This window comes from Dama dama, chromosome 20 (assembly GCF_033118175.1).
Source record: "Dama dama isolate Ldn47 chromosome 20, ASM3311817v1, whole genome shotgun sequence".
NCBI classification, from domain to species: domain Eukaryota; kingdom Metazoa; phylum Chordata; class Mammalia; order Artiodactyla; family Cervidae; genus Dama; species Dama dama.
The window spans coordinates 102,138,269-102,150,411 of NC_083700.1; the positions used below are offsets into that span (position 1 = coordinate 102,138,269).

General features: G+C 49.3%; 1 protein-coding gene across 6 annotated transcripts in view; it reads right to left on the minus strand.

The window, feature by feature from the left end:
* Nucleotides 1-210: 210 nt before the first annotated feature.
* NFYC (nuclear transcription factor Y subunit gamma) overlaps nucleotides 211-12,143 on the minus strand; it is a 62,368-nt gene continuing 50,435 nt past the window's right edge. For 5 of the 6 annotated variants that reach the window (XM_061122257.1, XM_061122256.1, XM_061122258.1 and 2 more), the window contains 5 exons: nucleotides 11,157-11,330; nucleotides 7,861-8,019; nucleotides 4,354-4,461; nucleotides 1,892-1,951; nucleotides 211-633 (listed from right to left, as the gene is read on the minus strand). In XM_061122257.1, coding sequence (XP_060978240.1) covers nucleotides 514-633; nucleotides 1,892-1,951; nucleotides 4,354-4,461; nucleotides 7,861-8,019; nucleotides 11,157-11,330 — 621 coding nt within the window. In that variant the 3' untranslated portion in view covers nucleotides 211-513. The remainder of the gene's footprint in view (nucleotides 634-1,891; nucleotides 1,952-4,353; nucleotides 4,462-7,860; nucleotides 8,020-11,156; nucleotides 11,331-12,143) is intronic. The other variant, XM_061122254.1, reaches the window with a different exon arrangement.

The window sequence follows — 12,143 nt, forward strand, 5'->3', positions numbered from 1 at the left end:
GAGCAGGGCCCAGCGAGAAGAGCACTAGTGGAAAGGAAGCTACACACGTCACCCAGTCTCACCTGAGGGCAGAACAAGGGGCGAATCCTGGGGCAGCGGCTGTTCTGAGAGTCGGGAGACTACACACACCCCAGGGAGATCTGCCCCTAAAAGTGGTGGCGGTAAGAACCCAGAAAAGTAAAACAAAAGAAATACTTCTTAACCACACTCTTTGAGAAAATGCCATAAATATGTTATTTAATATTTTCATTTCATAGCATTGGACACACAGCTCAACATATTGAAATATTGATTCCTTGGAGGAAAAAAAATGAGAAAAAAGGAAATAAAAAATATTGCATCTTTCTGTTGGAGAATCTCGGCCCCCAGCCATGGGGCGTTGTGCACCAGTGTCCTAGCCTGCAGGAGGCGCGAAGGTCGGCGGGGTCCTCTGGGGAGGGAGGCGGTGCCCATTGCCTGGGGCTGTATGGCAAAAATTGTGTTGGGTGTCCTTGGCCTTGCCAGCTCAGGCCCTCAGTCGCCGGTCACCTGGGGGGCCTGCCCGTCGGAGGGCTGGTTGGCTGACTGGATGAACATGGGCTGGGCGAGGTCCTGGCCGGCAGGCATGGTGACTTGCTGGATCTGGTAGAGCTGCTGCGAGGAGTGGAGAGGAGAGAGTGAGGTCACCCCGGGGAGAGGGGCATGCAGCTCCCTATGGGCCTCGAGTTGGCTGGGGGCCCCGGATACCTCAACCACCACCCACTGCAAGGCGTCTGAGGGAGGAGAGGAAGTGGCAGTCTGCTGGGGCTGGGAGCAGCAGACCCAGGAGGCACCAGCCCAGTGGGAGGGGGGGGCTGTGTGGTGGGCAGGGAGGAGGTTGGGGGGTTGCATTTCCTGTGGCTTTCACTTCTCTGGGCTCTGCCTCTCCCGTTAGCTCAGAGCCTCGAGCTCACTGCACGCTGTTCCTCTGTGACAAACACAAGCAACCTGAACCACTGTACCAACAGCCTGGAAGTCACCATTTCCCCAACTCTTGGTAATCCTCACTGGCAGGGACAGAAGGGTTTATCCCCTCTCTTTTTCCTTAGAGTGTCTGGTTCAGGCTGAGGCCCCTGCACTGGCCCTGATGGGCAGGCCGGTCACCTGGGATTAGTCGCTTCCTACAGCCAAGACCCGCGAGGGGTGGAGAAGATGCTCACGGAGCCACCAAGAAAGGTCAGGGTCAACTGGACACAACTTCTCAGGTGTTTCCACAGAAACCCCGGAGCTAAGACCCCCTGACACAGGAGGCCTGCGTGTGAGCCCAGCATCTGGTGCTGGCAGAAGCCAGAGCTGTGTTCTGATGCCAGCTCCTCCCCTTTCTGGGCAGCAGAGAACACAGGCTTACGCATGTCATCCTACCATGTCCTCAGGGGTCTCTGGGGCCAGGGCACGGAAGGAAAGGCGGAGGGAAAAGGGAAGATTCCTTCCTCACATGGGTTTAGAATTACTGAATTCCAGGCACCGAGAGAGCTGAGAGGTCACACATTCTCTGCATTTCAACTAATCCATGAGATTAAAAAGAGCACAGCTTAGAGAAAAGCTATTCTTAAAGAAGGAGACTGGAGACCTGCACGCTAGTTCTGGTTCTGCAATGAACAGCCAAGCAAGCACAGACAAGGCACTTCCCACCTCAAGGGCTCAGTTTACTCATCTGTAAAATGGGCACGGGGGCTATATAAAGTCTAGGGTTATTTTAAACTTCCACAAGTCTCTAAACCTAGAGGACAAGTAAGACTTGTTTTTAACAACTTCTGTCCACTTGTTGTGAAAAGATGATGGGACAGCTCCCCTAAGCACCAAACCCACAGAAAGCACCTGCTACCCTCCAACAACTCCTCATCCTCTGCGCCTGCCTTGGCTGGTGTCCTACCTGTCCATCCGTGAACTGGCTGAACTGCTGCTGTCCTTGCTGGACCTCTGTCTGTGTGATCTGTAGGAATCAAGAAGGCAAAGCAGGCAGATGAGCTGCAGGGTTTGGTCCATCAGTCCACCAGCCCACCAGTCCAGAGAGGGTCGTGAAGATCAAATGGACAGTGCATACGAGGTGCCCGAACGAGGCCTGGCATAGCACAGGGGCTGGATGAGTAGCAGGAAAACAAGGCTCCCTCCCCCTCCCCCGCCCCGAGCACTGACGGCTCCTCAGAGCTGGCACCACAGACAGGCCCGTGGAGATGCCAATATACAACGTCCGCAACCATCTCTCTTAGTGTCCACACAAACCCCACCCCCACCCCAAACCACCCCTCACTATAAGGTCTTTCTGAGGCCTGAGGCTCAAGTCGAAACAAAACCACCTAGCTCCTGGATGCTGACAGGACAAGGCACAACATTTACAGTTTAGGCAGAAACCCTAAGAGTCTGTCTTTCAACCTGTGATGGCAGACTGCAAAACACTGGGCAAAGTGGTGAGTGGTCGGTGGGCTCCAAACCAAACCCGTATCACCCAGATTATCTCAGTGGAATATGAAACACCCTGGCAAGCAGGTGGCCTTGGCCCTGGAAGCCCTTGTGGCAAACCTATGAAGTACTTTTTCCGAGACAGGCCACACGCAACCCTCTGGGCCAAGGGTGGGGGCAGGCGGCAGTAAGGAAACCATTTGTCACATGTACTTAAAATCTTATGTGGGCATTTTAAATACATTTTAAAAGAAATTTACTGATATGGAGAACTGCATCATCTAATGCCAGCTGCTGGAGACAGCTTGGTAGACTAGAAAAAAGACTGAAGAATGTTTGTGTGTGTGTTATCTATGGAACATTTGACTAGCTAATGCTTTCTGTGTACCTTCTCCTGGAATCATCACAGCCTCCCTGCAAGGTAAGGACTGTCTTCTCGAGTGTCCTCACAATGGCCAAAAACAACCCATCAGGCCTACCCACGGGGCTGAGAGAACAATAAGGGGACAGGGGTGAAAGGGTTTCCTAACTACTGTTCTTTGTTTTGGATCTTTCACCTCCCAAGAGGGCAGGAGTTAAGTTTTGTCTTTCCATCTCCCAGTGCAAAGTAAGTACTGAAGAAACGCCTGCAGAATAAATGAGTGATCCTGAGACAAATGGAAAATACACCTCACAGATGAGGTTTTCATTGTTTCCTGTGGCCAGCAGGACTGCCCTTCACATCAGTTGAACAGAGTTTCATTTACCTTTAAATTCCATTTACATATAATTTATTCAACAGTCAGCAAACATTTACTGAGCACCTACTAAGTGTCAAACTGTTACAATTACAACCTGTCAATCGGTTTGTTATGAAGACTCTTGACTGGCCTAAGGTGCCTCTTCCTGCTTCTTTCCTTCTCTCTCTAACACCCACCTCTCCCCACTTTCTGGCTTTAGTTCCTGGTCCCAAAATTGACCTCTGGGGAACCAAGAACTCTTCCTTCTCATTTCTTCCCATCCCGTGCCACAGAGAGTTTCTGGATCCTAGGCTAGAATCTTACAAGTTTAAAGGGGGCGGGTACACTAAAGGGTGGGGCAGTCTTGAGATCTGATTCCCTGTCAGTGAGCAAGCCAAGGAAGGATGGATTTGGAGTGGGCTCTTTAACCATCCCAGAGACCACAGGGAACTCAGAAGCCCGGCTTTTGGCTCATTCCTCATATTTTTCCCAATGAGATCTTTGGAGACCTGCTCTACAAACTCAGCTCTGTCATCACTGTCAATAGATACATCGCTAGAAATGCAACTGGGCCAGACGAGTCCAGCACTTAAACGATCACTGCTTTTTTGGGTCCGAGGCAAAAGAAGTGATTAACAATGCCTCCCCGTCCAGCATCCATGTTCCCTGCAAATAATGCCCACACCCCCAATCCCCACGCCCAGGGAGGTGACCCCCTCAGCACCTGTGGCTCACAGCATTCAATATCTTGGGGCGTGAGGGGAGAGGAGGGGGCAGTCTCTGGTTAGGGGTGCACAAGAAGGTGGGAGGGGGGAAATCTAAGTAGCTTTCCAAAGGGCACAGAAGATGCCAGGACACAACAGTCATTCAGGTTTAAAGATGGAAACTGAGCCTGATGGTGAGGCAGCCTGTGAAAATGCTTCCTTCAGTCAGATCTGCGCGTTTACACACATCGGGCTTTCCTCAGGTATCCTGAGACTTTCTCAGCCTTGTGTTTCCTTGTCCCTCGAGAACAAGGCAGTAAGAGACACACTTTGAATCCAATCCTTTGATAAACCCCATCTGTCCCTTGGGGTACAGAGCTCATGTGCAGAATGTGGAGGTGGCTCTTGATGAAGATGAAGTGGCCAGAGAGTTGTGTGCTGAGCCCTCCTTTCCAGTCAGAAGCCAGCTCCTGCTGGCCCCCAACTCAGCCCTGCATCTCTGGGGGACATACCTGTTGAGCATTGGTGGCAAGCGTCTGGATCTGTCCCTGTACGACTTGGGTGCCTGATACAGGCTGGGCTAAGCGGATATACTGCAGCTGGCCGGCATTCAGCTGCACCTATGGCAGGGGCAGAGACAAGCAGACCACAGGAGACTGAATGCAACCTTCAATAGGCAAACTTTTCATGACAAGAAGTAGTGATTGTCCTCTACCCATCACCCACCACCTCTTCAAAGAAGCCAACTCTGAAAAGCTCCTTTTTAACAGAGACCAAAACAAGCAAAACCGTAACATCCCAATCCTGTAAGTCACACAAAAGAGCACGCTCCTTGAATGGACCTGGGGGAAATTCCCAGAGGATTTTGTCATACACGTGAGAACAGCATGGCTGGACCCTCAGTATTCACTGGCTCTTAGCTGTCTGCTCACAGTTTACACTAGGAGTTTATGCCCAACTGTCTTGATGTTATTGGAATGCTTGTACCTTAAGTGTGGGCCTTTTTCTCCTCCATCTCTACTCTTTGCTACCCCAGTTCCTAGCATGGCTGATCCGTCCACCAGGAACCCAGAGCAGATGGTCATCACTCAGGACTACAGCCCGAGAACTACCTAGCCCCATGCTGCACACCTTGGAAGAGAAAGCTGGCCCGCTTTACTATCTCTGTCCCCAAGAGCCAGGACCAATGCGGGTCTGTGGGACTTTTAAGGATCCCTGGTATTCAGTACTAGCCTCTGGCCAAACACCTCCCAAGGGGAAGCTAAATCAATAAACCTTTCACAGAATACCCCATCATGGGAAACTAAAGCTACAAAAATGCCCTTAAGAGTCCCTCAGGCTTATGATTAAGTCTCAGATAATACAATAATACCACATGCTGCATTTAATTGCATGCTAAAAGCCTTAACTCAGGCTCTTAATGCTCCAGCATATCATGAAACTATTAGTGCTTTGAGCGTTGAGGATGAGGAGAGGACCAAGGCAGCTACAATGCAAGGGGAACTGTGGCTCAGCAGAGAAAACAGTCAGCAAAGGAAGACTATGAACAGTCACGCTTGGGATATGGGGGATGAAAGAGGCTCCAGGAAAACCGTCAGATATGGTTTCCTTCCATGTGGGGGCCTAGACACCACCCTCCAGAAAAAAAGCTGCCTGACCTGCTTTTCTTTTAAGGGTGAGCTTCTTGAGGGTAATAGGCAAGTCATGCCCCTTTGTCCTGGAGAAAATTTTCCTCTTGCCTTCAAGAGTTAACTTCATTTTAAGGGCTTTTACTTACACGAGTAAAATGCTGATAGATGAAGCTCCTGCATAGTGTTAAATCAAACTGCTTCTCTGAAACTTCAGCTTCAAAGAGGATTTGAACCATCAAGAAAAGATAAACACTGAACCAAGAAAAGAGGAACATTGAAGTTCCTGGTAGAACATTCCAGAACTGTCTAAGGCAAGATGGAGGGACACAAAATCTAAACCCACTAAGAGTCTGGTTTAAGGGAGACAGGGCAAGATATTGTGACCTGCCGTCATTTCTCTCCTGAGAACTTGCAGAGAAGAGTTGCTAGGAAGTTGTGATGCCAAGCCTAACCCCCCACTACATCCCACAGTGCAGCCTCCAGGCCAACATTAAGTTGCTTACGAGGAGGAAGACAGCTGCGTGGAGGCTTGGGAAACCTCACGTGCCGAGACTGGTGGTGGTTGGTCCCAGGAGTCTCCAGAACTCCCGCCAGGGACAAGGGATGGAAGACTGCAAGAAGTCTGGTCCCAGGAGTAGGGAAGTACACTGCCGGCCACGGGGATTTCACATTTCCTAGCTGGGAAGAGCACTTTGCAGAAACTCAAATGGGACTGAAAACTTGTGAGTCAAACAGCTCTAAGCAGTTCTTAGAAGGCCTTCTTTTAGGCTTGGGCTTAGATACCTGGGGATGCTCTGCTCTTCAGTCCTCTCCCACAGGGACAATCCTGGGGCCCCTCACACCCCTTTAACATTAACTACAGCAAAGAAGCCTACCCCCTTGGATGGAAATCAACCCTGAATATTCACTGGAAGGACTGATGCTGAAGCTGAAGCTCCAACACTCTGGCCACCTGATGCGAAGAGCCGACTGACTGGAAAAGACCCTGACGCTGGGAAAGACTGAGGGCAGGAGAAGGGGGCAAGAGAAGATGAGATGGCTGGATGGCATCACTGACTCAATGACCATGAGTTTGAGCAAACTCTGGGAGATAGTGAAGAACAGGGAAGCCTGGTGTGCTACAGTTCATGAGGTCACAAAGAGGGGGACATAACTTAGCAACTGAACAGCAACAAAGCAAAGAAGCCCACTCCCTGGGCATTCCAAAGAGGAGCATAGTTTCCTTCCTGAAAGTTACCACTGATACTAGCACTCTGGTAAGTCTAGAAATGCAGACTCCTATGGAAGCATACAGTGAAGACTAAGTCCTAAATTCTGCAACAAGTCTTCTGTGCCCCCAAGTCTTTAAAAGACTCAAAGTTACTACGAAGTGGGAAGTCTACTCTGGCTTAGATGATCTTATTTTGGTGCCCTAACATGCAAAAATGAGAACCATTTATGAGAGAAGTCATGGGTTGGTGGCTGTAAGGAATCTGAAATCGATAGGTGCTTCTGGGTGTATGTGGTCATCCCACTCCAACCCCGCCCCATGTAAGAAGGAAGGGTCCGGGAAAAAGAGAGAGGTGACAAAGAAAAGAGATAGTGATGCACAAACCCCCCATTCCTCAGCTTTCTCTTGGCCTATTACTCTGTTAATTAAGAAGAGCAGTCCCCAAAATAGAGCTAAGGATACTTTTCAAGCTTCCTTCAAAGAGGAAGTGGTTAGCCAAGACCAAGTGAGGTTCTGCATCTGCCTACATTTCATTAACAATAGGAAAGGTGAGAGGCAGGAACAGACCTGCTCTATGTCATGCATTTTCCACATTTTTTGTGGCAAATTGACCAATGAATAGGTGGCACATGCTACGACAAGGACTTTTTTCATTTTTTTTCTTAAATAAAAATACAAGTACAAGTGAAAAAGCCAACAAATATAAGAAATGAAATCCCTCAAGGCACATAGGAAGTAGCAGTCCACAGTGAAGCAATGGATAAGTTAAATGAAAGCCAAAAATATACTTTGTTGCAGGCTCCACTGGGAACTGACTCATAAATATGCAACAAGTGTATTTATGGCCTTCTCTATACACCTCCCTCTTATTCTCTGCAAATCAAGACAGGACTGCCTCACAGGGCCTTTGGGCCTTGGCATGGAATAGTGGCTACAATGACCTCTTTGCATAGGCGGTGGGAGGGGAACTCTAGAGGAGCTGCCCCATAGTGGTGAGTCTGAACCTGGATTAAAGGAAAGCAGGGAGTACACAGTGAAGCCAGCTGTGGTCTAGGGTAATGGATATACAGGTTTACAACAAAGTGTGCGTGTGTGTGTGTGTGTTAAAATCTTGAACTATTTCTGATTATACTGTTGCGCACAGCGCCGCACAGACCTGAAGGCAGGGCCTGGCTTACCGGGATCTGCTGGATCTCTCCTGTGTTCGTGATGATCTGCTGCATCACCTGCATGGTCTGTCCAGTGCCACTCTGGGCCTGCTGGGCTTGGCCTTGCGGCTGGGCCTGGACGATCTGCACCTGCTGACCTTCTCCAACCTGCATGGTCACAGGTGTCGTCTGGAAGGAAGAGTCATGAGAAAGCTGACTGCGTTATAGCCCAGAGCCATCAGGCCTACCAAGGGGTTAATGCTGAGCAGTTAACCAGGAGCAAAGCCCTCCTGAGTGCCTGACCTCATCTCAACACCAGCAGTACTCAACCTGCAGAGTCCCCTGGGACTACGCACACGCACAGCACTGATAAAATCATTCTCCAAAGTAAAAGACAGGAAAGCCGAATGGAATTTTTGGCTCAGGGTGCAAAGTATTTGCCTCGACCCCAATACCTCTCTCTATGCTTCAAATGTTGCAACTTTTCACAGCCCCATCAGTGACAGAAAGGCACGTATGGTAAAAAAGAACTAAAAACAACTATGATAATTCGCCCGAGACTTGGCTGAAGTCAAGTCTGGAGCAGGTGAGTTTGGAGGGCAAACCAAATGGGAAGTAGGGTCAGTTTAGGACCCTGGGCTGCTTCCTCGGCATGCAAGGAACTGGAAGAAACATAAAGGGCACACCGGCTGTCACCCCCACTTAGTCAGAGAGTGATTCCAGCCCACGCTGGCCAGCTGGCTGCTCCAGATCACAGCATGGCTTCCCAAGGGAGAGGCAAACGCCCTTAAGACCTGGACACTGTTAAGACCTGGATCTTAATTGAGGCTATGCAAATAATAGAATTTAACACTATAATAGAATTTAACACTTTAACAGAATTTAAACTTGCTCCTTTGAGAGACAGCGGATTCAAACTGTCGAGAGGGTCAGTTATTTTTTTAAATCTCCCCTTTACAGAGGTAAAGATGTGACCTTTACAGATCCCAGCATAAGTTGCTCATCTGGCGGTGGTGCTAGTAGAGCCTTTAACTACACCTGCACCCCAAGCCTTCACTTTGGGTATGATTTCTCCCCACCTGAAACCAAGAATCACCTCCTAAGACGACTCTGAGGGTCTTAATGAATCCTGGTCTTTAATCGATGTTGTTATCCCTATTGCTCTTACATTCTGACCTCACAGGTCTACTCTGCAGTAACGTTACCAGGGAAGGGGCAGGTGTTCTGGGAACTGTAGATGGGACTCAAGGGATTCTAGGTAAGAAGAAATGACTACAAACTGTCAGAGGGTAGGGAGAAAGATGACAGAGGGTAATGCATGCAGGCAGTGGGCCAGGTCAACAGGAAACATCTCCCATTCTGACACCATGATCTCCAACTCAGCCTGCTCCCCAAATCTCCAAAAATGTTTCCAATTTTATGACAGGAAACACAGGATTCACTTGACCAAACTGTACTTTCCTCCCAATTTTAATATGTTATCAGTCCTACAAAGGTACCTGAGCTCAACTTGAAAGAGCCACTCCTACAGGCCCAGGGAGGTGTGATAAAGCGCAGCCACAAGGCTTCCTGAACCAGTCAGACAGGGGAACAAGAGCTGGGAGATGCTGGGAGGAACCAAGTCACCATCCTCACAAGCCTTATCAGCTCCAAGCTGAGCAAGTCCAGGGTGGCAGAGAAGAGGTAGATGAAATTCTCGCTGACTTAAAAAAAAAAAGAAATGCATACTGCCAACTCATCACTGTACTACCAACTCAATTTTCCCAAGAGGATTTCCAAGGTACTTCTAAATCATTTCAGGAAAATGAGGGCTCATGTTAGCCTGGCAGATGTCAAATCACATACGGCGTGCCCTGCAGTCGGGGCACCATAGTCATGAGCTTTTCAGAATGATTAGCCAATCAGGGCCAGCTCTTGGCAGACTCCCTTGAAGTTAGCCTGTACCAGGATAAAGCCTTAGGCAGGCAAAGCGCTCACCACTGGGGAGGCACAAGCACCGGCCAAAGAAGGTCCCTGAGGCATCATGCTGCAGTGGATGCCTTGAGGCAGGGACTGAGATGTGGTCATCTTTAAACCTCTCCAGCCCAGCACTGTGCCTAGCAAAGAGCAAGCACTCCATAAACTTCCAAATTATGGATAAAAAAGTGAGCAGGGAATAAGTTCTAAAACCATAATAATTTAAATTTAGCTCTGTCCCAATGTTTTTTCTTTAGGCAGACCCAGCTCCTTAACAGAATACACATGGCTGCTCAGGATGTATCCTCTGCCTATCTTTTCAACCTGCCTAGATGCTCCCCTGTGCCGGCTGCACCCTCCCCTCCGACCACTCCCTGTGCTGTCTCTCTCCACCTTTGCTCATGCTGTGCCCTCTCCTGGGAAAGCCCTCCTTCCCCCCTTTATTTGATTCATTTCCATTATTCCCTCTAAGACTCACATTATTCCTTTCAGAGAACTTTTCTCTGACATTCTCTGCTACCACCTCCCTCACATCTTTGTCAGGTACCCCTTGTGAAGCACTCCCATGACACCCTCTACACAATGCTAAGAATATCTTACACTTCCCACATGACAAGTGGTGTACTCTGTAAGTATTTGTAGCCCCAACTAGATTCTTAAATTCTTAAAAACAGGGGCTGGTTTATTCATGCTTCTATCCTCAACACAGCATTGGACTTTAGCTAAGAGGACACTCAACGTCTGATGGATAAACAATGACTGATAGGGAATTTGGAGGTGGGGCTCAGGAAACATAGTTCTCTTTAGCCTTTCATGATCCCCAACAATGTGGATATTAACTGCTTTCACAACAATACCATCAGGGAGAGAAGGAATCTTCTGATTATTGTTATAAAAAGAGAAGGTCATTGAACACATCCGGTGGGAGACAGAAATGATGAGAAAAAGGAGAGGAAATGTATGCAAGCTGGCAATGATGCCTGATCACCCCCTTAAAGATACAAATTCCCATACTGGTGGGGAGACGCAGACAGCAGGCATGGAGTCCACTTAAGAGACCTTATACGAAGATGTCACTCTCTTCAAGGAAGCATCAAAGAGACTTTTTTCCTCCTAAAATGTTTTAGGGACCCCAGAGAATGTCCTGTTCACTGCACTTTCCTCATCTGACCCATGAGGATGCCAGGGTCCAGAGAGACTAGGTGACACATGACCTCAGTGGCCGAGTCTGGGGGCAAGCCCAGGTCTCCAGAATTCAAACCCAGTGATCTACAATGATCTGACTGCCCATATACCCCAGCCCCACTTTGCCCATCCCAAACCTAAGGGGTGCTGTCTTGCTGGGACGGCACCCTCGGCCGCTCACAGACCTGGCCCTGCTGAGGCTGTGCAATGATGATCTGCCCAGGCTGGATGGTGGTTGTGGAGCTGGTGGTCTGCTGGCCTTGCTGCTGCCCCTGGACTTGAACGGCAGTAGGCTGCTGAGCCAGCGTGAAGTAGTACTGGACGGGCTCGGCGGGAGTCACAGACTGGCGCACCTCCTCCTGAGGGGCAGAAGGAGAGGCAGGTAAGAGGAAAAGAACCGACTCAGCAGCCGCCGCAGTGAATTTCCATTCTTCCCCCAGACGGGCTCTGCGCAGTTGCCTGCTGAATGCTGAGTTCTCCACATTTGAAGCCAAGGGAAAGGGGAATTTGAAGAGACCAGTTGTGCTAAATCGAACTAAAAATAACAGATTCCATAGGCTTCACAAAACAAACGTACAGCCAATTTTCTGAAGTACAGAGTAATCACCCATTGCGTGATGAGTTGCAAATGGGCAAATAATTACCATAACTAAAAACCACGCACTAGCTGTGCTTGTCAGTAAATGCTGTCAAGGCCTGTGATCTGAGAACAGTGCTAATTGCAAGTACCCCAAACACTCAGGCTGGCTCCCAATCTCCCAAATAGGCAGCACTCTCCTTATTTCATTCCCCCACCACCTCCGGAGGGAAAGAGCAGGGGAAAGGGACACAGGGCTTTTTCTGGGCTGGAATTTCAGAAGCAAATGTCAGGACCAAGAACATTGGTAGTCAAGAGCCTAGCTTTTCACAGCATGTCGAGAGCTCGGTGGTCACTAAGGCCGTGTCTATCCAGCATCATATTTGGTTTGGTGGTACTTAGCCACAGACGCGCAACCCAGGGAGCCTGAGGGACAGCTCTCCACTGGGGTGCTGCCTTGGCTGACTAGGGAGGTCGCATTCTGGCCGACCTGCTGGGTGAAGAGCCTGTTCCTTCTTCAGCAGACGTTTTCCATGGCAGAAGGAGTAAACAACCCTCTCCCAGCCACCTCGAGCTCACAGCTGAGAGTGTAGGA